The sequence below is a fragment of the Neolamprologus multifasciatus genome, chromosome 2 (assembly GCF_963576455.1).
Source record: "Neolamprologus multifasciatus chromosome 2, fNeoMul1.2, whole genome shotgun sequence".
NCBI classification, from domain to species: domain Eukaryota; kingdom Metazoa; phylum Chordata; class Actinopteri; order Cichliformes; family Cichlidae; genus Neolamprologus; species Neolamprologus multifasciatus.
In genome coordinates, this window is record NC_140440.1 from 2786036 (window position 1) to 2810814 (window position 24779).

A 24779-nucleotide genomic window follows, 5' to 3' on the forward strand; every position below is an offset into this window, starting at 1 on the left:
ATACTACCGAAATACTGCATAGTACCTGAAATACTACCGAAATACTGCATAGTACCTGAAATACTACCAAAATACTGCATAGTACCTGAAATACTCCTGAAACACTGCATAGTACCTGAAATACTCCTGAAACACTGCACAGCACCGGAAATACTCCTGAAATACTACCGAAATACTGCATAGTACCTGAAATACTACCAAAATACTGCATAGTACCTGAAATACTCCTGAAACACTGCACAGCACCGGAAATACTCCTGAAATACTACCGAAATACTGCATAGTACCTGAAATACTCCTGAAACACTGCACAGCACCGGAAATACTCCTGAAATACTACCGAAATACTGCATAGTACCTGAAATACTACCAAAATACTGCATAGTACCTGAAATACTCCTGAAACACTGCATAGTACCTGAAATACTCCTTAAATACTACCAAAATACTGCATAGTACCTGAAATACTCCTGAAATACTACCAAAATACTGCATAATACCTGAAATACTCCTGAAACACTGCACAGTACCTGAAATACTCCTGAAACACTGCAGAGTACCTGAAATACTCCTGAAACACTGCACAGCACCTGAAATACTCCTGAAACACTGCAGAGTACCTGAAATACTCCTGAAATACTACCAAAATACTGCATAGTACCTCAAATACTGCACAGCACCTGAAATATTCCTGAAATACTGGATAGTACCTGAAATACTCCCCAAATACTACCAAAATACTGCATAGTACCCGAAATACTGCACAGCACCTGAAATACTCCTGAGCCACTGCACAGTACCTGAAATAGGAGGTAGGCAGGACTAAAAGGAGTGTGAGGAGCTAAGAACACCTGGGCTGGATAATGAAGGGAACAGAGGGACAGAATCTGTATGAACCTGTGTCCTGTATGAAGACATGATGTCCACCTATGGCTACATGTTTCTGTGTAATAGGCGGACATGAAAGGTTTTGCAGATGTAACTGTTAGGTTTTGTAATGTTGATTGTCATTTATGCTTAGAAATATCTACTTATTTATGCTTAGAGGTGTATAATTAATTGTGTAGTGATAGGATGTGTGATCTTTAGCAGGCTGCAAAGGCTTGGTGTGCATTCCAGAGTGTTCTGGAATCCACACCTACATCCTGGGAGCATGAGAAGAGGTCGTACCTTGTTTTATTGTTTTATGGGAGGATTAACGTAGCAATATCTGTTTTAGTCTGAGTGCCTTTTGTTTAGATAAACTGCTGGACTTTCCAGACCAGTAGGTTTAGGGAAGTCTTTATGGGGTCACACTCTGACCACACACACACACACACACACACACACACACACACACACACACACAGTATTCTTTGTTCACATATATACCTATGTAAGATGTTATATGTTAATGACCCTATGCATATTCATGTAACCACAATAAAAGGAGTGCTATGGGGAACCTGGCTGAGAGTCTGACGGAGGTCAAGTGGTGGAACGACACTTGGCTCCAGGCAGGTCTCCCTCATGCATGAGTAACACGAAGAACTTTGCCTACTTCGTGTCTTGCTTTGCTGTGTAATTATATTGTCTTCAACGTTCCAGCGAATAGGTTCAAGCTACAAACCTATCAGTAACAGCTTCCTGTCTTTTTCCTAAACATACATGACTCATATTTCAGTCACATAAACAGCCTCTGCTCGATGATTTGACCCTTCCAGCAGAAACAGGACTGCACTGCATCATTTGTCTTTCCCAAGCACAGATAAGATCCTTCTATTAAAACACACTGAAAAAATAAAATATTCAACACACGTGTCCTTATTGCTGTAAAACACGTTTCTACCTTCACACACTGAATTAAGTGGACGAGTCAGAAGCCAAGGCAGCGTTTGAGTGTGCAGGTACAGGAGATGGTACTTACAGAGATAAGGTCGCCTCTAACACACATGGAAACACAGTTTTCTCCATTCAACCCTGTTCTATGTGCACAATTCATGAAGTGGTTGCAGGCGTGATGAAAGATTACTACTGAAATACCAATAAACAGAAATACTGCAGTAATACACTAAAGTTTGGGGTGACTGTAAAACCCTGCGCTACATGTGCTCTAATACCAACAAGCTACATTCAAACTTTAAAATGCCTGCGTGCACCAGATGTCGTGCAAGTTTTCCTAAATGTTCAATTAGTTTTGAATGTTTTCCCAACATTTAGAGAAAAAAGGGGCAACAGCACCCACACCCACAGCATCCAGGTCAAGCTTGTCTGTGTGCAGACCAATAAACACTGTGCTGTATGACTGTAAATGAGTGGGCCGAGTATGACTGCACACCTTCGGTCTCTGGGTGGGACAGGACTTACTTGAGCACGTGCGTGGAGCCGTTTATCTGCGTGGCTGTGCACGGAGCGCCGGAGCCGAGGATGGACGGTCTGCGGTACCTCTGCCTCCCGCAACACAGGATGATGAGGAAGGCACGGCGGAAGGACTTGTTGAGGAACGCGTAGAGGATGGGGTTCAGCATGGAGTTGATGTAGCCCAGCCACAGGCAGGCAGCCCAGAGCTGTTCGGGCACGGTGTAGTCTATAAAGGGGTCCACAACATTGGTAACGAAGAACGGCGCCCAGCACAGGCAGAAGCAGCCCATGATGATGCACAGCGTCTTTGCCGCCTTCGTTTCTGTTCGCATGCGGTGGTTGCGCTGATGGTCGGCAGAATCCGGTGCACCGGCGCCGACCCCACCAGAAGTCCCGGCGGCACTGGTACCAGCTCCTCCGGCCCGCTGCAGCATACTGATCTGCAGGGCGTGCGCCCGGGCTGTGATGTAGATCCTCTGGTAGGCCAGCACCATGAGGACCAGAGGGATGTAGAAAGCCACCAAGGAGCAGGTGAGCGCGTACGGCTTGTTGACCATGAAGACGCAGGACGTAGTGTTGCTGCTGTTGTTGAAGCGCCGCTCGTTAATCTGGTGAAAGAGCAGGGAGAAAAGTCAGTGCGCACACGGGCTCAGCTCGCTGCTGCGACCAGCTGACCTTGCTGTCCGTAACATGCAACCAGCTGCAGTTATTCCACTTTATCTGTTTTTCTCTAGTTTTACTCTTATTTCATTTGACCTTTGGTTTTAAATTCAGTTTCCTGGGTGATTTTTCTTATTTGAGTTCAGCTTTTACTACATTCATCGTTTTTAATGATTGTATGCAGGGCACGTGTCAGAGGCAGGAAAATCAGTGCAGGATGTCTGTCTCCAGAAACACATCCATCAAAGCCCGTAATGACTGAACTAACGGAGACCAAAGCGCTCTCTGCAGTCGTTCATTCTAATTTGATCATTTTTATTTTATTCTAGTGCTTTTAGTCTTCAAGAGTCTAGTTTGTCTAGTCACATGCTCCGGTTCTGATGCTCAGGAAGGCAAAAAAATAGAAAACTGATCGTTGGCTGTCAGGCGAGTTCCTTCCACAGTGCAATGATGTGACATTAATCATGGATCAAATCTTTCTTCAAATACTACACGACTGCTCGCTGTACCACTTATAGCAGCTCCATTTACAGTCAGCAAAACTCCGGGGAAATTCTTATTTGCACGTGTCCTTAAAATGTAATTAATGTAAGCATGCAAAGAAACTTCCAAACTCCTATGAGGACACGTCGGTCTAATTTATGAAGTTACACAAAGCTGAAATGATCAGAACATTAAAAGAACATTATAATAACAGTAAATGTTAGTATGGCACAGAGTGTTTCAGAAAAAGGTAAGGTGACATAATGAAGGAACACCTGAAAGACTCAAACCTCACTGATGGAAATGATCAGGATAAACCACAGAGCTGTCTTCATAAAGTCATCAGCACATCAGAAACAGCAGTGACACGTCTGCACAAAACACTTGTTTCCACGTGATCTGTGCCAAAATCACTCGCAACACTCAGCAGCTTAATGAGCCCCACGAGAGCTGCTGCCACTGCGTGAGTGTGTGTGTCTCTGACTTTATGTGTGTCTGTGTGACCCCGGTCCTTGTGTTGACAGGCAGCTCAGAGAAAGTTTTGCTGGCGTTTGGATGAAGATGGACGGGGTGAGCAAGGTTAATGGTGGCAGGGGACAATCTCTCTCTCTCTTACACAGTCTCCTCGTGCACTCGCTCTCTAACCTTCCCTCTGTGTTTGTTTTCGGTCACACACACATGTGAGAATGATTTCCGCAATGCTCATGTTGTTAAAGACTTTATTTATCAGACTGTTTATGACACCAGAGCCCATCATCTCTGAAAACAGCGAGCAGCAGCTGAGACAGCTGGAGGGATATAAATGAGTGTGTAAGGCAGGATGGACACACACACACAAACACACACAGACACGCACACAAACACACACACACTCTCACACACAGAAAGGGATACACACATCCACACATCTCACTGACTGTGTGGTCACGTCATGGCTACACTGCATCACCTTACACTGACTGATCCACTCATCACAGAGGTAGTAACCTGCTCTCACCTGAATCAGTGGATTTATACAGACTGACAGTAAATATTAGGGCTGGGTATCGTCACTGATTTCTAGAATTGATTCGATTCAGATTCACAAGGTCCTGAATCGATTCGATCCACAATTGGATTCAATTTGATTCGATTCAATTCGATTTGAATCTGGGAAATTTTGCCTCAGACAGTCAGAAATATTATAATTCAGATCAGTACATTTACATATTTTTGCATCTATAAAAAGGAAGCTGACACTTTCCAGACTTTACCAAAGGTGTGAGCGTCACAGCAGATGCCTTTGTGTCATCGTACATCAAAAACGAAAGAAAACCATTAATCAATTTATGAACATTACCCCTGAAGTTACAGAGGTTTTATTAGAGACACGGCTAAGCGTTTTGCATTTTGTATAATTTTAAAAAGTTTAAATTTGTTCAGAAGCCCATTGAACGACAGAAATTAGGTTTTCTTTTCGGAAGTAAGTAAAAGAGAAAAAAAAACATCGGCCGACAGCGCTGTAAATAACTGTAGTCTTGTGCGTAACAAGCAAGCGAATAATGCAGAAAATAGATTTCGGGGATAGACGGGAAACTGTTCTTGAAGTACACTGAGAAAGAGAGAGAGAGCTGTGCATGAAGTGTGATTTTATTGTGGTGGAAGCAAAACAGCACAAGTCAGAGGGAGTCCATGATGATGTTTATGTGAAGCTTAGTTTGGATCTTCTTTTGCTGCTGGTTCGGTCAATATTGTTTGGAGAGAGATAAACTAACAGCTTTAGAATCAGCGCAAAAAGGGCGTAAACACAAAGCGCAGACCCGCTGAAACATCAGAATCAGCGAGCTGTCGGCTTTCAGCCCCGACCGTGTCCGTGCCGTCGGGTGAGAAAGGCGACATCTCGCTGATTCTGATCCACAGGTCCGCACTTTGTGTTTACGTCTTTGTGCAGAAGCCATGTATCTGCTCTCATTTACTGTTTTAAATGTTTGGTGTTTGTCAAAATTTTGTGACGTTTCACCTGAGATTCTGGAATTTTGGGCAAAATACATTTATATAAAATCGATTCAGGATTTTAATGAATCGATATTACGTTATCCAAGCCAGAATTGATTTTAATCGATGAATCGATTATTAAAACCCACCCTTAATAAATATGATCAGGGGGAGATGGTGGAGAGGATGAAGGTGCTCTGTGGGGCCAGTGCTGCTCTTCAGGCTGTGTGTCGGGCAGAGTGAAATCACTTTTACTGAGTCACAGCTAAGTGAGAATGTTATCTGCCCCATTCTCGTCCCAACATCAGGGCATCCCGATCCACATCTGCAGGGGGGCGCAGGAGCAAATCGTCTCTGTTCCTTGTGATCACTGTGGCTTATATGGAGCGAAACACCTCAGTCTCAGTGGACTGTTTTCACCGAGTGGAAGGTGGATGGGTTAAAGCAGAGATTTCCACATTTAAACAGCAGAGAACACAGAGTATATCTGACATGCTTACAAAGCAGAGGTTTGGCAGTAAGGTTAACTCTTTACCCCTGAACTCAGAGCATTCTCCATATTTAAGGCAGCTTATAGTCAGAATGACTGCGTGTGCATCAGAAGGCAGAGATGCTGGTCTCAGGAACTATTCTAATGACTTCATGAATATACACTGCGGGGTCAGAGGTCATCGAGCTGCTGAATGTTGCCTTCACATCAGTGAGCCTCACCTGCAGCTTCACAGGTGTACCTCTGAAGTCAGAGACGCCCACGTTTCTGCACATGACACCAAAGCTGTGACCTCATTAATACTCAGTCAGTTATTCCCGACACGCGGAGAGAAGATCAGAGTTCTTACACCTGAGACAGGTAAGGTGTGGTCATCGTCAGGCAGCTGAGCTCCACACTGACCTCTCTGCTCACACTGTTTCCATCTGTCTTCCATCTGGATGTTAATCATCCACAGTATAATACACAGGAATATGTAGGGGGAAACACACGTGTAAATATTCTGGGATGTTCCAGGTAAAATTAGTGTTTCCAGAGTGTCCCGGGCGCTCGTCTCAGTGTTTAGGAACTCAGTGATTTTAGGAATTTTCTTTTTCAGATGGAAAACTTTCAGAGGGCAAGAAGAAATAAACATTTAAAGGGAAGAGGTTTTTCCTGAAAGCCTCATAGACGCCGGTCTGAGTGAAACCCGTTCGCCCAGACTGAATCTGTGAGCGCGTCATTTTGTTTCCGTTCTTTGCGTGGCGCTTGTGTCACAGCGGATCTTAAATTGAACTCAAACACAACCCAACCCTGTGTCTGTGGTGTCGGCAGCCTCGTCCGTCTGTCTCTGTGTCTGATATGCTGTTGTTGTTGTTGTTGCCACGGTGACGCATGAAGCATTTCTTCTTCGTGTAAACAAAACTTCCCAGAATCCCATTTTTTTTTCTGTTTATGCTAAACATATTTTGTTCAGCTTTTTTCCATCTTTGGCTCGTCTTTGTGTCTCCTCGGGCAGCTTTCACTTCCACGAACTTGTGAAAAAGATCCCCCCTCCCACGCAGATGCCAGCCCGCAGCACTCACCAGGTGGTCGATGCCGATACTGTTCCAGCCCTGCATGATGGGCAGGAAAGAGATGAAAGTGGGAATGACCCAGCAGCCGCCGATCATTAAAGCCACTCGCATGGGCGTCATTTTGTTCCGGTAGACCAGAGGCTGGCAGCAGATAGCGTAGTATCTGCAGGGAGATGACACAGAGAGAGCGTAAGTATGATTACAGGAATCAGACTCACACACACTCATTAAAAATTGCCACAAACACACAGTTTCACCCCAAACCTGACAAAGAGAAGAAGAAGAAAAGGAAGCGAGCTGTGAAATGGTTCGATATTAATGCTGCAGGTAGAGCACGTGAAAGTTAAAGGAATCAATGAGTCTGAGCATCTCTTATTTTATTTTCTGTGGCCTGGAATAAATGAGCAAATCCATGAATAGAGCCAAAAACACAGAGTTACTGTGAATAAACTGGCTTCTGTCCCCCCCTGACCTCCTGGCTCTGTTTTCCAGTTTCAGAGAGCGAGACAAGAGGACATTTCTACCATCCTGCATTTACAAAAACATGCTAACCGCGAATAAAAGCCACCAATTAGCACTGACTTCAGCAATGAAACGGTTCCCATTACCTTCCTGTAATGTCTCTTTCCACTCTGTCTTTCTTTGAGCCTGTCTCTCATCATCATCCATCATCATCATCATCTCTGTACCTCTTCTCTCATCCCGCCCTCACGTCTCACCTTTCTGCTTTTGTCCTCCATCTGTTCTGCTTTGATCCCACCCTTCAATCACAGTTTTATTGCTCCATTCTGCATCCCGAAGGCTCAGCTGAAGACCAGAGGAGCCATGCTGACACCATCACCGACCATCTGATCTGTGGTGGGGTATTCCTTTAAATATGATTTAAAATCAATAATAATGCCCTATTAAACACATACTCCTCCCTGTGATGTTCAATCAAACTTCTGCCTCTTCACACACTTGAGGGAAGCTCCACGTCTCACTCTAAGCAACAGACTGGGAGAGACATGAAACCAAAGGAAGGAGAGGAAGCTATTAAAAAAGGAAGTAAAGATAAAAACAAAGGAGGAAGAGGAAAAGAGAAATGAGAAGGATGAGGATAAAGAGGCTGATTAATCCTTTTATCAAAGCTCTGATGACAGATGTGGTGTTCCTCATGGGAACAAAGCCTCCATATCTGCACTTTTATATGGTCACTGAGCTCAAGCCTGTTCCACCGTGACAGGAAACAGATAAAGTCAACCAACCAAAATGGACCTCCTGACCTCCTGCACACAAAGTGCTTCTGTGAGCCGCCGTATGTTTGTTTCAGGTGTAAAACTTCTTCCTGTGCTGAAGCTGCAGAGTCTGCAGACTTGTGTGGATGGTTAGAAGGTAAAGACCCAGAAACAGGAACCCAAAAACACACAGTGAGGGTAAGTAGACACCCTCACGCACTGAGGAGTAATGAGGATTGACCACAGCTGGGAGGAAACAAGACAGAGGCGTACTCAATTATCAGAAATGCAAGTGAAACAGGAAGTGAACAATAAGAACTAAAGAGGGAAATGCAGACCACCAACAAATAGGAGAATGCTGTAAGTCCAAAAATAGAAGTCAGAATACGAGGAATACAGAACAGAAGACTCCCACGAGTTCTTCTACTTGATTTAAGCTGTTGCGTTAAAGGTGGTGTTTGATATTCAGGTTATAAAATAGCAGTTTAACCAATCAGTATACTGCAATAGTTTTTGCACATGCCCACAAGTTTTACAGGGTAAAGTAACATGTCAATCTTATTGTAACAGACGCCACATATTGCACACATTGACTTTTCAACACTTTCTTTTATTTCCAGTTGTCGTAACTTACACGCGACTGCAGCTTTTCAGTTGCCAGCCAAACACACCAACAACAACGACGCCCCCAGGACCCGGTTCATTCTGCTTTTAAGCCGGTAAGTGTGATTGCTGATGCTGCTCAGGTGTGTCCGCCTCCCCCACAGCTGTACCACAGACTATGCCCTGCCACACTTATATATTTCAGCTCTGTAATATTCTTGATATTTAATTTGAAATATTTGTATATATATTAGAGCTCTTTGTTATACTTTGTAAACTTTGTAATATAATGTATTATTTAATTAGTTCAGCCTGTTACTTTTTTTATTGTTTTTCCTCAGGGATTATTAAAGTGTGCTTAATGTATTTACTAGGGGTGCAACGATACACAAAATTCACGGTTTGGTTCGGTTCGATACTTTGGTGTCACGGTTCGATATTTTTTCGATACAAAAAAAAATGTTTATGCCTTTTTAATTTGTCATTTATTAAAATTATAAATATATATTTTAACTCAAAAGTAGAGTTTTAATTTAATGTTGCTGAAACAACAAAGTAATAAAAAAATTAATCTATCTGATCGAGAAATCACTCATCTTTGGAAAAGAGAGTTTATTACAGAGAAATGGCTCTTTCCAAAATAAAAGCTATACTATACGCTTCTTCTGGGGTATATTCTCAGTAGCATATTAAACATATCAGGTCCCATAAGGAGAATCATGTGCTAACGGCTGTCTAAATGACTCGGGTAAAGTTTGTAGCATGCGTGCTTGTTGTTTTTGTCTGCTTCCACTTGTCTTTGCACTATATTCTTTGGCTCTTGGAGGAGGCAGACGCACTTTTTCTCCTCTACCTTATCTTCCCTGCTTACGTCCTTGTCTAGTCTCGTGTTTTTTTTTGTATTTTCCCTGGAACATTCTCTCACAGTCTGTTCTCTAAAACCTAAAAGAGGAATTATGGATTGGATCAACTGGTCCCTAAATGCAATTGACACCCCTTTCTCAACGAGAAGTTTGGGCTTGGGTGAGCCTGAGTGCTGAAGATATCTACCTATTCGGAACCATGGTAACAGCGTTCTGACGGATCGGAGCTGGCTTGGCCCTGACTTATCGAAGAATTAAGAAAGCGGAACCGGCTGTTCAAACCCCCACAAGGCTGCCCGCTGGGATTGGAACGATGGGAGAGGTGTGAGTTTCTCAAAATGGGCTCATTGAGTCAGCACGGATAAGATCTTGGAGAGGCTACGGCTGCTGTGAATACTCAGAAGGGCTGGGAGGTCAGTTCCTTAATCTTAATTATGCAAATTCTCATGACCATTGATCAACAACCACTGAGCAAAACCCACTGATCAAAGACCACTGATCAATGGCCATGAGTACCATTCACAGAGAGTTGGGGAATGGCTGCAATCACAGCATTGTAAGATGGCGAAAGGTGTACCCTTAGGCCCCCTCCTCGATTCAGAGATGGTCTTTCCCTTTTCACGTAAATGGCCTCCTTGACTCCGCGCTCAAACCAGCGTTCCTCCCTGTCCAGGATGTGTACATCCTCATCCTTGAAAGAGTGTCCACTGGCCTGTAGGTGTAAATAGACTGCAGAGTCCTGGGCTGACGAGGTAGCTCTTCTGTGTTGTGCCATCTGCTTCGCCAGAGGTTGTTTGGTTTCCCCGATGTATAAATCCTGGCAATCCTCTTGGCACTTAACAGCTACACTATGTTACTCTGTTTGTGTCGGGGGACCCGATCCTTGGGGTGGACCAGTTTTTGGCGCAGCATGTTTTGGGGTTTAAAAGCCACAGAGACCTGGTGTTTAGAAAAAATGCGTCTTAACTGCTCCAATACTCCTGACACGTACGGGATCACTACAGGTTTTCACTTGGGCAGCGGTTGTCCTTCTCTCCTGGATTGGCTGGAGCTTTCTTTAGGTGCCTTTCCAGCTTTGACAAACGTCCAGCTGGGATAACCAGGGCTCTCAGGGCTTTCTTGATGTGCTGTTCTTCTGCTTCCCTGGCCGCTGTGTCAGCAGGGATGGTGTTCGCTCTGTGTTGTAGCGTCCTAATGACACCCAGTTTGTGCTCAAGTGGATGATGAGAGTCAAACCTTAAATACTGATCCGTATGTGTAGGTTTACGGTACAGGTCAGCTTTAAGATGTCCCCCATTCCTGATGGAAATCTCAGAGTCTAAGAAGGCTAACCTGCCACTTTTTATATTCTCCCTGGTGAATTTTATGTGCCGGTCCACCGAGTTAATGTGATCCGTGAATTGTGGTACGTCCTGAGATTTGATTTTCACCCAGGTGTCATCCACATATCTGAACCAATGGCTTGGTGGTGTTCCAGGGTAGGATAGCAAAGCCATCTTTTCCACTTTGGCCACAATGGGTGAAACTGGGGAGCCCATGACACACCCATGTTTCTGCCTTTAGAACTGACCCTTGTATGTGAAGTAGGTGGAATGAAGACACAGCTCCAAAAGCAAACACACTTGGTCGATGCTGAGAGTGGTCCTGTTGCTGAGGTTGGTGTCATCCTGTAATCTCTTACGAACTACCTCCAACACTTCCGTGACTGGGATGCAAGTGAAGAGAGATGTAACGTCGTACGAGACCATGGTTTCATCTGCCTCCATAATGACATCTCTCACCTTCTCAACAAAATCCAGGGTGTTCTGGATGTAGTGTTCAGAGCTGCCCACCAGCGGGTTGAGGATTGAAGCCAGAAACTTGGAGATGTTATAGGTGACAGAGTTGATCATGCAGACAATTGGTCTTAAAGGTGCACCCTGTTTATGTATTTTCGGTAAACCATACAGACTTGGTGTAGACTCCCCTGGGTACAGCCTGTGGTATGAGGTCCGGTCAATAGCCTTGTCTTGTTCTAACTGCTTCAGACAGTCTATCACCCTCTTCCTGTAGCCACTTCCTGGGTCTCGTTTCAGGGGCTCATAAGTATTTTTGTCACTGAGTTGTGACAAAATTTTCTCATGATAGTCTTTCTGGTTTAGCAGTACTGTGCACCTACCCTTGTCTGCTGGAAGGATGATAATGTTGTTGTCATTACTAAGTGATGTGAGTGCCTTCCTCTCCTCCATGGTGATGTTGGAGGCTGGGGGCTTTGCATTGCTGAGACAAACTTTCGTCCATAGTTGCTCTGCTTCCACTTCTGCGATATTGTTGTTACGAATTGCTGTTTCTGTGGCTGTGATCAGCTCCACTAGCGGGATGTGACAGCAAAATTCAACCCTTTAGCAAGGATGTTTTTCTCTGTTTGGGTGAGCTGTCTGTCAGACAAATTCTTCACCCACTTGTCCACATCCTCGGTGTCGCATCCTTGTCTCTTCTGGTCGCTGAAGGACACTCTCCGTATTTTGCGGCGGTTTCTGGCGTACAACAAGTAAGTCAAACTTCCTTTGTTGCCTGGTCTTAGACTTCTTGTGCTGTGCTAGACGAGCCTTCTCAGTAAAGTCAAACACCTTTTTAAGAGTATTCTCATCTAAAAGCATAGTCAGTCTCTGTCGCATCTGCTCCTCTTGAGATTTTAGCATGTCGATGGTAAAATTTGTTTGCCTCACCCGTTCATTAAGCAACTGACGCTGTGCCTTCTGGAGGATTTTTGTTGCCCGGAAGCCTTTAACTGAAGAGCTCATTTGCAGACTTTTAGGAGTAATCCGGTTTTGTTGGCATCTGAGGCTGAATCTCAGGTGGTTCCTGTAGTCTGCCATCTTACGTGCTGTTTGCTTATACTGACGTACAAGCTTTAGGCCGTCCTTGCCAAAGTGGGTTAAAACGCATTCTCAATCATCCAGGGAAGTAAATCTCCAAAAAGTGAATGGTACTCATGGCCATTGATCAGTGGTCTTTGATCAGTGGGTTTTGGTCAGTGGTTGTTGGTCAATGGTCATGAGAATTCGCATAATTAAGATTAAGGAACTGACCTCCCAGCCCATTGTTCCTTCAGTGGGCTGGTTTCAGTCATTATGCAAATGTACTGTTTATAAGATTGGGGAAACCTGCAGTCAGCTGAGACTGAAGAAGTCACTTGGATGAGTGACGAAACGTTTCAAGATGCATCAAGACGTCTTGTTCTCCTCTTCCTTGAGTTCCCGTTGTTCCCTGGTCAGTCTCTCTGTGCCAGTCACTCATGTCTCCATGCCTGTTCACCTCTGTTTCTGTGCCAAGCCCATGTGTCTTAGTCCCGGTGTTTATATTAGTTACTTCCTGTTTTGTTTTGATAGTCCCTCACCTCATGTGCATTATTTTCAGTTTTGCTTCCTCTGTCTTGTTGTCCCTGGTTTGTTCCTGCCTTGTTTCCTGCCTTGCTGTGCATTTACTGTGTCTGTCTCCCTCTTGTCTTTGTCACGCCATCCCTCACACCTTTCTAGCTGAGCTCCCAGCTCTGAGGTCCCACTGGATGTGTTTTCACTTGTTTAGTGTTTAGAGGGCATATCTGCTCCACTCCTGAGTTCTGCATTTGGGTCCGGCAGCTGCTCAGATAGTTTGACTTCAGCACTCTGGGTTTAAGAACAAAGTTCACCCTCAGCATTTGTCAACCTTGTTTCAAGCAGCAAACACACAGAAAACTTTTCTCTATGATGGTGGAATCAAAGCTTTCATTGATCAGGTCAGCAAACATGTACGACTTCTACTTGACTCCACAGCGTGTGATGACACAATCTTGTGCTCTCACATTTTGACACACACAGGCTTGTTCTGCTTATACCAGACAGCTGTTCCAGCTGTGACAGAGACAAGAACATGCTGTATGCAGATGTTTGCACACAGCATAAACTTTTATATTTCAAATATTCATGTACTGTCACTGAGTGTTTCTGTGGTGTGCACAGTGCGGTGTAGGTCACAGACTTCGCCATCACTCAGTTTTGGCTGGAGCTCAGGTTTGTGCTCAGCTGCTGCATGTCGATGCTGTATTGCTCCAAAGCAAGAAAAGCATGATAAAAAAGCAAATATTGCAGCTTCTAGAAATAATCAGTGCCCGGCCTGACTGTGGTCTGTCCGCTGAACTCCAAACTTGGTATTTCTGTGACCTTTGTGTGTCCTCATAAGTCTGACTGAGGCTGCTCTGCTGCTGTATCACAGCTGTATTCTGTGGATATTTTATTTCTGCCTCCTCTGCTGTGATACTCCCTCATTACCTACTTGTGGCGACTGACATTTCACAGCCATCGGTAATTTGGAGTGAGAGTGTGGTCTGCATGTGCAGTGGCATTAAAAAAGGTCAATAGGGCCTTTTCTATCTGAATCCCTAAAATAGTCGTGGAGAAAGGTTGCAGATTGATTATTTAAGTGTGGCTGTGGAGGTCTGAGTGACACAGCTCCCCGGTGTGTCCAGCTCCACTGTCAATCCCGGTATTGTATGAAAGCTGAAATACACACAAAGAGCCAACAGTGGGCACAAAAGCACAAAGACACACAGTGCAGTTAAATGTCGTGACCGCGGGCCTCCAATTCACTCCCCCTGTTTATTTTCTACATCTTAATTCATCATTTATTTGAGAATATCAGAGCTGATTTCTGGAAACAAGCAAACCCGCATGCCGCCAAATGTTCCTTCACATGCGTATCTTCTCGGATGGAAATGTAATAATAGGAAAACAGCTTTAAGACAATTTCCTGCTACTCCGAAGAAAAAAAAAGTATGATGCTTTGCTTTAAGACCTCGCTATAGATTTCCTCTCCATGGCCCACAGCAACCTGATAAACCTCATTCTGCTGTGCAGACAAAAATAAAATGACTATAAAATTCAGCACAAATGAAATCATCTAAAAACACAAGAATAACTTAAGTCCATAGAAATTAGTATTAATTTCTATGGACTGACTCCAGCAGGGAGACTCCATGAATAACACATTTCACATGAATCAATGTAGATAAATATATAATAACAGTCCTGGATGTCATGGATGATTACAGCAAGCTCTTTATTTATGAACTCTGTTTCAGCTTTCAGACCAGCTGCTTTTATTGCCTCTCACTGAGGCTTTGATGGTCATTGGGCTGGATGATCTCTGAACACTGTGTTACTTTCATTAGAGTTATGTGACTGACAGAGCTGGGGGTGTAATCACATTACATTTTCCAGTGATGAATTCAGAAACCACACTACAGTTACAATTATGTTGTTACTCACATTACAAAGGTTCTTCAATTACGTGTCTGAACGTCAGGTGGGTAGCTGCTGCAATCAGCTGATTTCAGCTCACAATTGACAGCGCTGAGGTTACATTTTTTTATAGCATTAAGGACAAATTTGAGATGTGAAGTGCGAACTTTGTCCAGGACAGAAACATCTGTGCTGACCGCATGGTAATGCTAAGCTAACCAAGAACCCCGAGTGTATGCAGACCCCCGCCCAGCAGCCAGAGGCTGAACTTCAGCAGGTAACAGAGGCAGAGCTGAACAGTCAGCCTCATTTCTACCTGTGCAGGTTTCTACAGCAGAATCTACGGAGCCCCGCAAGGGACATGAGGGAAAAAAAAATTACGATGAACTTTTGAGAGATCTCGCAAAACAAACTCGGGAAAAAAGTTGAATTCCAATAATGGCGGCAGCTACTTAGTTGTAATATTACTCTTTCTGGGCCACAAAATAAACTTGTAAGATATTTTGAGGCGTGAATGTAGTTGTGTAAACGTCAAATATCTGCTCGGTTTACAAGACATTACATATTTGCAAAAGTGCTCCGACGTTTTCGGAGATCTACTACTACAGCTGGGAGGAACACCGCTCTCCCGGCACATCGTGCCTCGACCTCCCGGTTGGCTTCGAGCTGGCGGCCTCCGAAGAATGCGGCTAAAACTTTTGCGAGATCTCGCAAAAGTCCGTCTTAATTTTTTTTCTCCCATGTCCCTTGCGGGGCATGGGAGAAATCACCATGACGACCTCTCTAAAGTCTTTTTGGATGATTTCATCTTTGCTTTTAGTTCATAGGGAAAATCAGGTAATATCAAAAAAAGTAATGTAAGAAATTACTTTCTCTTTGATTACTTAAGTACTATACTACATTGCTTTTAAGTAAAAGTAAATTGTGTGTAATAGATTACTTCTAGATTGGTCATGAACATGACCAACTTGCTTTCAGACTGGATCATTCACAAACCGCTGACAGCAAAACTTTCCAGTAATATTATAAGACTGAGATCTGTTTAATGTGTTAATGTGATGACATCTTTGATCAGATTCTGTGAAAGCAGAATTTATGATGATAGAGACCGTTCTCTATCCTGTTCTTTAAAATGATTTGATTCAGCTCTGAGTGTTTTTGTGCCTTTTACTCGTAGCATCGTCCTCGAGGTGTTTCTGCTATTTTTAGTCTTCATTCACTTCTTTTCAGCTCAGCAGATGAATAAGAAGCTTTCTTGTGCAGCTGCTCTCTTCTTTTCTTCTCCAGCTCCCTTCAAATATATATTTTTGTAAAATTAGCAAAACACTTGATGTCTGATATTATTTTTGTTGCACCTCTCCAACCCGCACACACACAGCTTCTGTTTGAGCTTGAGTATTTTCAGAATCTCAGCTTTATTTGGTTCTTCCAGCAGCCACAGTGACCTCTGACCTGTTTCAGGCTGAGGGAAGAATCAAGCTGCTGTTCAAATGTCCCCGTTCACTCAACATGTTTGGACAAGTTAAGCTCAAATATAAATGACTGGATAATGGCTGAATTCCATTTCGCTTGGATCCGGGTGACTCCGGTCAGGCTGTCATGGATTACTGCCACAGCAGTGAACAGTGGGCAACTCTAGTTTTATTCCAGCTTCTCTGTAATCCATGTTATTAGCCACACCTGTGCTTTTCTTTCTGGTGGCCTTCTGGCAGCAGTACTGCTGGAAACAGGTGCTGTGTCTCATTTCAAGCACTTCCACGTACGCACTTCCTGCGTATAAAGACGGGTGTAGTCGTCTGTCAGTTAGCGCTTTACCCCACACTGGGAGTTTTCTGGAAGGATCTTGTTTGTGGAGAGGATGGAATGATACAGTGATCAGACACTAGCTTGGATAGCAAGCTGGAACCATAGACTGTACTGCTAAGCAAAGTCATGGATATCTCCCAGTTTATTCAAACAAAATCCCACAACCGGAGCACAGACTTCTTGGACGGTCTGTTAGTACAGTGACCTCACAGCAGCCCCGTTATTGTTCACATGATGTCATTAAAATATTCCGAAGGGCTCCAACAGCACAAACACAGTCCAAAGGTCCAGCTCAGGATGAGCTCTGAGAGAGTCTGAATAAAATCATCAAGGACGGCTGAGCTGTGTGCAGGACCAGGAGGACCAGCCTTCAACAAACAGCTGCTGCATATTCGTCCACAGCGGACTAATGACCCTGAAGGCTTGAGGACTTTGGATGGGCCTAATTATACACTGGCTGGGATATGAAGCTCTCTGCCTCCCTCCACATTTAGTGTGAGACTGTGGCAAAGATGACGGGTCCAATGGTGTGATTTGAGAGCCAACTTTACTCACACAGTGCGACTACAGCTCTCAGCTGCAGGCCGCACATACTCCTTGCCACCACACACCCCAACAACCCTGAATCCCCGTGGTTTAACTCGGTGGGCGTGATTGCGGATGACCACGCCGACCATGCCCCACCACAGAGACATCCTCGTAGTTCATAGCTGTTATGTTAAAATAGTGATTTCTGATGTGATGATATAACGATTTATAATCAGACTCAATGCTTAAATGTTTAAATGCTTAAACAGTGAACTGTGCACATTAACCTTGTAATTCTGTGAATAACAGTTCAGGATTCGGTTTGTGTCTGTAACATCTAATGAATAGTCATTCCAGCCAATAAAAGTGATCCTTGGGGCCTGTATCCTCGCCACTAAAGCAATAACCCAACATCACGGCTAGAGCTTACATCATTAAGAGGAGAGGAAGCAGGGCAGGCGCTCAGATGAAGGCAGCTAGGAGCTGACCGTGCCTCCTCATCGCTGGATTCAACTCTCATCTTATTCAGACCCTACAGATGGAGAGCCAGTCCAGATGGCCTGTACAGGTGTACCTGGAATCTAAAGGGGGTTATGTACAATGAGCCTGATTATCTGTGAGGTCAAGAAGCTTGTGCAGCTTCTACATGGCTGACGGTCATGTCTGGACAAATGAACGATAATGAGTGAGCAACCCAGAACAAGAAATACCTATAGCAAAGCAGAAAAAAATAACAAGACGTGTGTTTCTATGAAGGTTTGGCCGAGTCGCCCCATAAAAACGATCCGCTGGAGGCAAACATACACTCTGCCTGTCTGTGTGTCATAAACACGTGAAAAATTAAATGTTAATAATTTTAAAGCTGAAAGGAGAAATGAAAAGTAATTTTTTCACAGATGGAAGATAAAACATCTCTGCATCTTTCATCTGTCTTTCATCACTTCATTATATTTTCTACGTACTGAATTTAGTAAAAAACAAAGGGGAAAAATGATACGTTAAGATGGACACATTTGCGCTTCTTTCATGGACATTCTGTTGTGTTCCTGCTGTGTTTATGCTTCCTTCCACACATGCAGTCAGCAGACGCTTCTATCACAGATTTATAATTCATAACTTCTCTGGTCTGACATCTATGGTGATGGTCTTTTTGGGTGCAACAGAAGATCTTCCCTCTCTGTAGTGGTTTTCCGTCTGCTGCTAGCTCACTTCTCCCCGCACGCTTTGAGATGTGATGGTTGTTTGAGCTGCAGGAGCACTGACTCTCCCCCCCAGCCTGGTTTCTCTCTACTAGACTCACAATTAGCACTGAGCTCAGCCCGGGTCAAAGTTCTTCCTATGAAATCCAACTCGCTCCACAGGTTTCTGCACAGTGGAACATGCTTTTGTCTCTGTACAGCATCTCAGCGAGCCGTGGGAGGGATTCAGGTTACAAGTTTCTGTTCAGCATTCTTTTATTGAAAGCAGAGCCAGAACCAAAGCACCCCTCCCCCCTGCAGAACAGGAGCCCCCCCCTGCAGAACCAGAGCCCCCAGTCCTGTGAAAAACTAGGTCCATCGCTGCGCTGCCATGGGAATTAGGAGGGAAAAGAGCAGCTGCTAATCAAAGTTAGCTGATCATCAGCAGTGAACACGTCTATAAAAGCTGAGGTTAGGTATCGTGGACGTCGCAACACATTCAGCCCATCCTCAGACAGTGCAAAGACAAAAACCCAGGAGCACAATCTGTAGCTGTCAGTTAGCAGGTTAAAGTTCATGACAGCACAGCAGGAGAAAAGATCCAAACTCAGCAGCACATCTCCACCAGAACAGCTGAAAGAGGAAAGAACGGAGCTGCTGCAGTGGTCCAAAGTCCAGTCCTGAAGCTACGCTGTGAAGAGGAGCGGACCAAAACTCCTGCACAGTGATGAGAGAGACTGATGACGTCTTGTAGGAACCATCACTGTGAGTTACTGCGGCTGAAGGAGGACCTACAGCTGTTGGATCACAGGCAGAGAACCACCTCTGCTGTTTCTACAGAGCAGCGCACTGGCTCTCATTAGCGTTCCCAGAACATCAAATACTGAAGTTTAGTCAGGAAACTGTGCCCGAGTTTCGCCCACCTCCCCCCCCGGGTGATCACATACTGAGGATAGTTCACAGTGATTAATGCAACTTAAGCCAAAGCGACTGAAAACCAAAAGCAAGCCTCCAGGTTAACTTTTATGCATTTCCAAAAAAGGCTAACCCTCAGAGTCCAGAACAACATGTGACACCCTGAGACCAGAGAGCATCGGCGTGCTTTGCCCAAACTTGGACCTACTGGACAGGATTACTGCTTTTATAAGGACCTGCAGACTGTGCCCTACCACGGCTTCAACATGAGCTCAGCTGTACTTTACAACACTCTCTATCAGGTGTATATATTCATGCTAACTATAAATGAGGACCCTCTGGTTCAGCTCCACAGTTTCTCCTTCAGTTTCTGTGCCATGGTTATTCTACACATTCACATTGTCTCTGTCGATAAATGTTTTTCTGACACACGTGATTTCTACCTCGAAAGGAGTGTGCCTCTGAGACAATGGGGCACAGCTGCCCCGTCAGTTCATGAAGAGGTTTTTTTGTCGGGGCTAAAGTGTGCTAGCAGACGCTACGTTACATGTTTTACAGAGGAAAACTTCATATGAAGTAAAACTGCATATGAAGAATTTCTGCTTTCTAGTTGTTGTAACGGAACCAGTGCTCACATTTGTTTCTGCTGTCCTCTGTCCATGTGTCTGTTTGTGGGATGTTACCTACACAGTATCAGAGGAACATTTAATCTGGGCACCATATGGAGCTCCAGCCTCTCTCTGCCTGACGGATAGAAAACTGCTGTACTTTCACACGGTGACATCCGTCAGGTTTTCAGCGCAACAGGCAGACACACGACAACCTGTGATTATTGCTCTACGGTTTACAAACTGCTCTGAAGCAGCTGCTGCCTCTTCTTACAGTAATGACATGTTATTAAAGCTCACCAGCCTTTCTCATTAATTATCACATTACCTGTAACTCTTAATCAAAATGTATGGTATGTTTTCACACGTGTGGACGGTTCTGTCACGTATGCGATTTGTAGCGTGTGCACTTCAGTGGGGTGGCTGTAGCTCAGGAGGTAGAGCAGGTCACCTACTGATCGGAAGGTTGGGGGTTCGATCCCTGGCTCCTCCAGTCTGCATGTCAAGTATCCTTGGGCAAGATACTAACCCCAACTTGCTCTCCGATGCATCCATCGTAGTATGAATGTGTGTGAATGTACTTAGAAAGTACATAGATAAAGTGTATAGATAAAGTGCTTGTGAGATTGGGTGAATGAGGCATGTTGTATAGAGCTGCTGAGACAAAGCACAGTTAATCTTGTATATAATGTTGTATAGAGCGCTTTGAGTACTCCGGGAGAGTAGAAAAGCGCTATATAAGAATCAGTCCATTTACCATCTAGCTACTGTTAGGAAAGCACAGACTCGGCTGGCCGAACGCGTGCGGAACAGCAGGAACTTTATAATCGAGAAGCCGAACAGAATGATGCACGAGAACACGCCTCTCTGTGGCTGTGTCCCAATTCAGGGTCTGCACGCTTGAAGTACGCATTTTAAGTGTGATTACGTCAACGCCACGCGATGACGGCTGTCCCAATTCGAAGTGTACTTCAAATGCGCCGTCGATTTCCCCAAATATCAAGCGTGGTCCGGTGCACGCTTCGTGGTCCCATATATCCCACAATTCATAGCGCGGCGGTGGGTGTGGATAATTTTGCTGCAAAATACGGCAGAAGGGAGCGGCCAAACAGTGAACTGTCAAAAGTAAGTACTGAATATGACGTCACTTATTCATGTGCGAATGTTTAATAACGAAGAACATTAAAACATTGCCGACATGTGGCCAACAGCAAAGTTATGTGACATTAGTGATGTTTGTGCTTTCAGCGTTAATGTGGTTTTACAGCCTCTACATATATATATATATATATATATATATATATATATATAGGCCTAGGCGGAGTAGTCGAACGCAGATTCACTGAGCGCAGGGCAAGCTAGCGAGACAGAAGTTAAGCTCTCCTTGCAACATGGCAAATTGAACCTCCCCCACCCTCATTCAGATCTGGCGTTTGGAACTATTTTGGTTTTCATATGACGTATGACCCTGAAGGTAAGCGCGTCATGGACAAAAGTAAAACAGTATGTTGGATGTGCCAGCAATGCTCAATTACATGGGTGGGAACTAGTGTGTTAGCGCAGTTAGCTCGTTAACGTGTTGGCCGTCCAGCCCCACGCACGGGGCGATCCGCGGTAGCTTGTTAACGGGGATTTGTCTGTTGTGGTGTTAACGTCATTTCAACGAGATTTACGCTGACAGCACTAGTGGGAACACAACGAATATGACTGCACATTTACGCCGACATCATCCTCGTGCAAAGACAAGTGGAAGCAGACAAAAACAACAAGCACACATTTAGACAGCCGTTAGCACATGATTCTCCTTATGGGGACCTGATATGTTTAATATGCTGCTGAGAATATAGCCCAGAAGAAGCGTATAGTATAGCTTTTATTTTGGAAAGAACCATTTCTCTGTAATAAACTCTCTTTTCCAAAGATGAGTGATTCCTCAATCAGATACAGGGCTCGCAAAATCGCTAGCCCGACGTCCCGGGGCTAGCGATTTTTCCAGTCGGGCTACCAAAATCTATCTCTGCCCTGCCCGTCAGCCTATCGTAGGAAGGAAGAATATATGTCAATGCTTTTGCATTCTTTCGGAAATGTAGCTGGGTAATTATGTCATTGGCATCGGTGAGCCACTGTCAATATGTGACATATTGAAATCGCGTTTGAATTTGCAATCGCGCGAACTGTGTATAGAGAGCGACAGCACTGATTGGTGAGTGATGATAATTTGCGCACCAATTCCTCTGACATCGTCTTATCAATCGTTAGCTTACTATGCAAACATGACAAGTGAAATCTCCCGCAGCTTAAACATGTGAGAGGTTGATCGCGCAGAGAATCGCTGAGCGTTATGTGAGTGCGTGTAAAAGCAGCAGGATATATATTTTAGTTCTGCTGAGCCAAATAAGACAGGTCAGGGTGAAGAAGTGACAGCCAAAGAAAAGCTTACCACAAAACGGAAAAGTTATGACAAATCAGACTGTAAGGCAAAAAGAAAGAGCAGCTTTATGGTTTCATGGACAAAAGAATTTCTGTGGCTGCAATATGACGAGCTAAATAACCAGGGCTGCACATAAGTGGTCCGCAGGTGCGCATTCGCTGTCAAAATAAAAACCCGCACAAGATAAGAAGTTGCAACGCGTGTTTGCGTACATAAGATTTTCAGGAGGGGGACAGACATTTGTTTAGAACTCTTAAAGATGTCGAAGAAGCTCCTTTAAGCAATTACTTTGGTGTTCCTCCACCTCCAAAGAAATGTCAGAACGAGTCCGGACCACAAAAGAAGCGCGTATTCTCGGAAAAGTGGTTGCAGGAGGTGAGCTGGCTTCAAACAAATGACGAACGCACAGAGATGTGGTGCAGAATGTGACGTGAAAATTTAATAAATGACAAATTAAAAAGGCATGAAAATTTTTTTTTTGTATCGAAAAAATATTGAACCGTGACACCAAAGTATTGAACCGAACCGAACCGTGAATTTTGTGTATCGTTGCACCCCTAATATATATATATATATATTATATATCATAATAATCTGACAATACTATAATATTGGCCATATTATAATTACATTACCACAGTGAGATGACTTTAGTCTCATGAACAACATCAGCTAATTGTTATTTACTAACTAATCTTGAAATGACTGTTCAGTACAGAAATGAAGAAATGAAGCCCAACAATCATGTTTTACAGTCCTGTGGTTTCAGCCTCAGATACTCAACTAATCAAAGTGATGTCATGACAAAAATGAATGACCAACAAAACATTTTTTCTCCTTCATTTCTGTCACACAAAGCTGTATGTAACGTTTCTCGCGGTTAGTATCATGGTTGCTAGGCAACCTGAACAGCGCGACGAAGGCTAGACGGTCCCATTTCACAAGCCTCTCACTTCCGCACTTCTCGTACTTATAGGACGCATAGTACGTAGTACGCGTAGTGCGCGTACTTCAAGCATGCAGACCCTGAATTGGGACACAGCCTGTCACTCACATTAAAACCAGGAAGTGTGTGTGCAGCTAATTAGCAGGTAGGGGAGGAAAATGCAGCGCACAGTAGATTTGATCATTCACAAGGGATGGGGCACTCGAGGGTAACGAGGGGCGATTGCCTTGCTATGAATTGGTGATTGAAGCTGTGCCAGGATGCAGAGACAGCTGTACATACACAGGAATACAAAACTCCTGAAGCCAGATAATTTAATAAAGAAACCATTTCCTCCTTTGCTGTTTGTGGCTCTGCATTAAAAATACATGCACATGTGAGAGTTGGAGCTCACTGGTGTGAAACAGATAAATAACAGTCAGAGTCATTAAACATTTATTCTGCATTCAGCCTGCAGGCCTCAGACAGGTCACCGAGTCCTGCCTGTTTTCTGATTACGGACACATCATTAGTGAATGATGCACAGCACAGCGCTCGTCAGCATCCAGCACCAGCCCGCAGGGCCACACAGCAACTTGTAATGAGGATTGCTCCACGTGAAATCATCCAAATCCAAACAGTCCAGCCTCGGCCCGCTCACAACCAGCTGAATCTTTGTACAATAACCTAATGAAGACGTGCAAAATGTTCCCTTCATACTGTGAATATTTTCACAGGAGTGGGTCGCAGTTCAAGTTACTTTACCAACTTTGTCATGTACGACATTTTCAGAGCTGAAAAACACATTTAGGCTGTGTTTGCCACTGAAACCGGTTTTATATCTTTTCCCAGAGTCAGTGTGAAGATTAACTGTGCTTTGTCTCAGCAGCTCTGCTTTCACCCACATCTCACTGCTTAGCTGTGATTGCTACAGACTCATTTCAACAGTGCTGCTGCTCACACTTGTACACAGATAGCATGCACCGACTAATCTGATTACTTTCAAACGTCATTAGATTAGATCAAAGTTCCAGTGAAGCCAAATACATGTTCCACAAACTCTGACTTTCAGAGCTCCTTCAGGTGGAGGAGGCTGTGCAGCTTAATTTGTTCCCTCAGGATCACTTTGGTGGGATTTAAAACCGTGTTTGAAAAGTCAGGAAGAAATGCTGATGTTCACTCCAGCTGTCTGCAAAAACCTAAACAACATGATACAAGCAACATTAATAAAAGACAAGAAAACACAAGCTAGGAATATTTAACTTAAAGGTTAAAACGTGTCTTCACCCTGAAATTAAAGAAGAGCTGCTTTTGTCTGCGAAAGCAGAGAAAAACCCTAAAAAAATTTCTCTCTCTTTTGCACATGCGCGCGCGCGCACACACACACACACACACACACACACACACACACACACACACACACACCTCAGTCTCCTGCAGGATGA

General features: G+C 44.1%; 1 protein-coding gene and 1 long non-coding RNA gene across 5 annotated transcripts in view; one reads left to right on the forward strand and one right to left on the reverse strand.

Moving 5' to 3' along the window:
• Window positions 1-24779, forward strand: part of LOC146523829 (uncharacterized) — a 290156-nt gene that overhangs the window by 64223 nt on the left and 201154 nt on the right. The gene's annotated exons all lie outside the window — the stretch shown is intronic.
• The window catches only part of htr4 (5-hydroxytryptamine receptor 4), a 155361-nt gene that overhangs the window by 46256 nt on the left and 84326 nt on the right, over window positions 1-24779 (reverse strand). For 3 of the 4 annotated variants that reach the window (XM_085182992.1, XM_085182984.1, XM_085182976.1), the window contains exons 5-6: window positions 7012-7165; window positions 2347-2948 (exon numbers count right to left, since the gene is read on the reverse strand). In XM_085182992.1, coding sequence (XP_085039118.1) covers window positions 2347-2948; window positions 7012-7165 — 756 coding nt within the window. Of the gene's footprint in view, window positions 1-55; window positions 2949-7011; window positions 7166-24779 lie in introns of all 4 variants that reach the window. The other variant, XR_014877625.1, reaches the window with a different exon arrangement.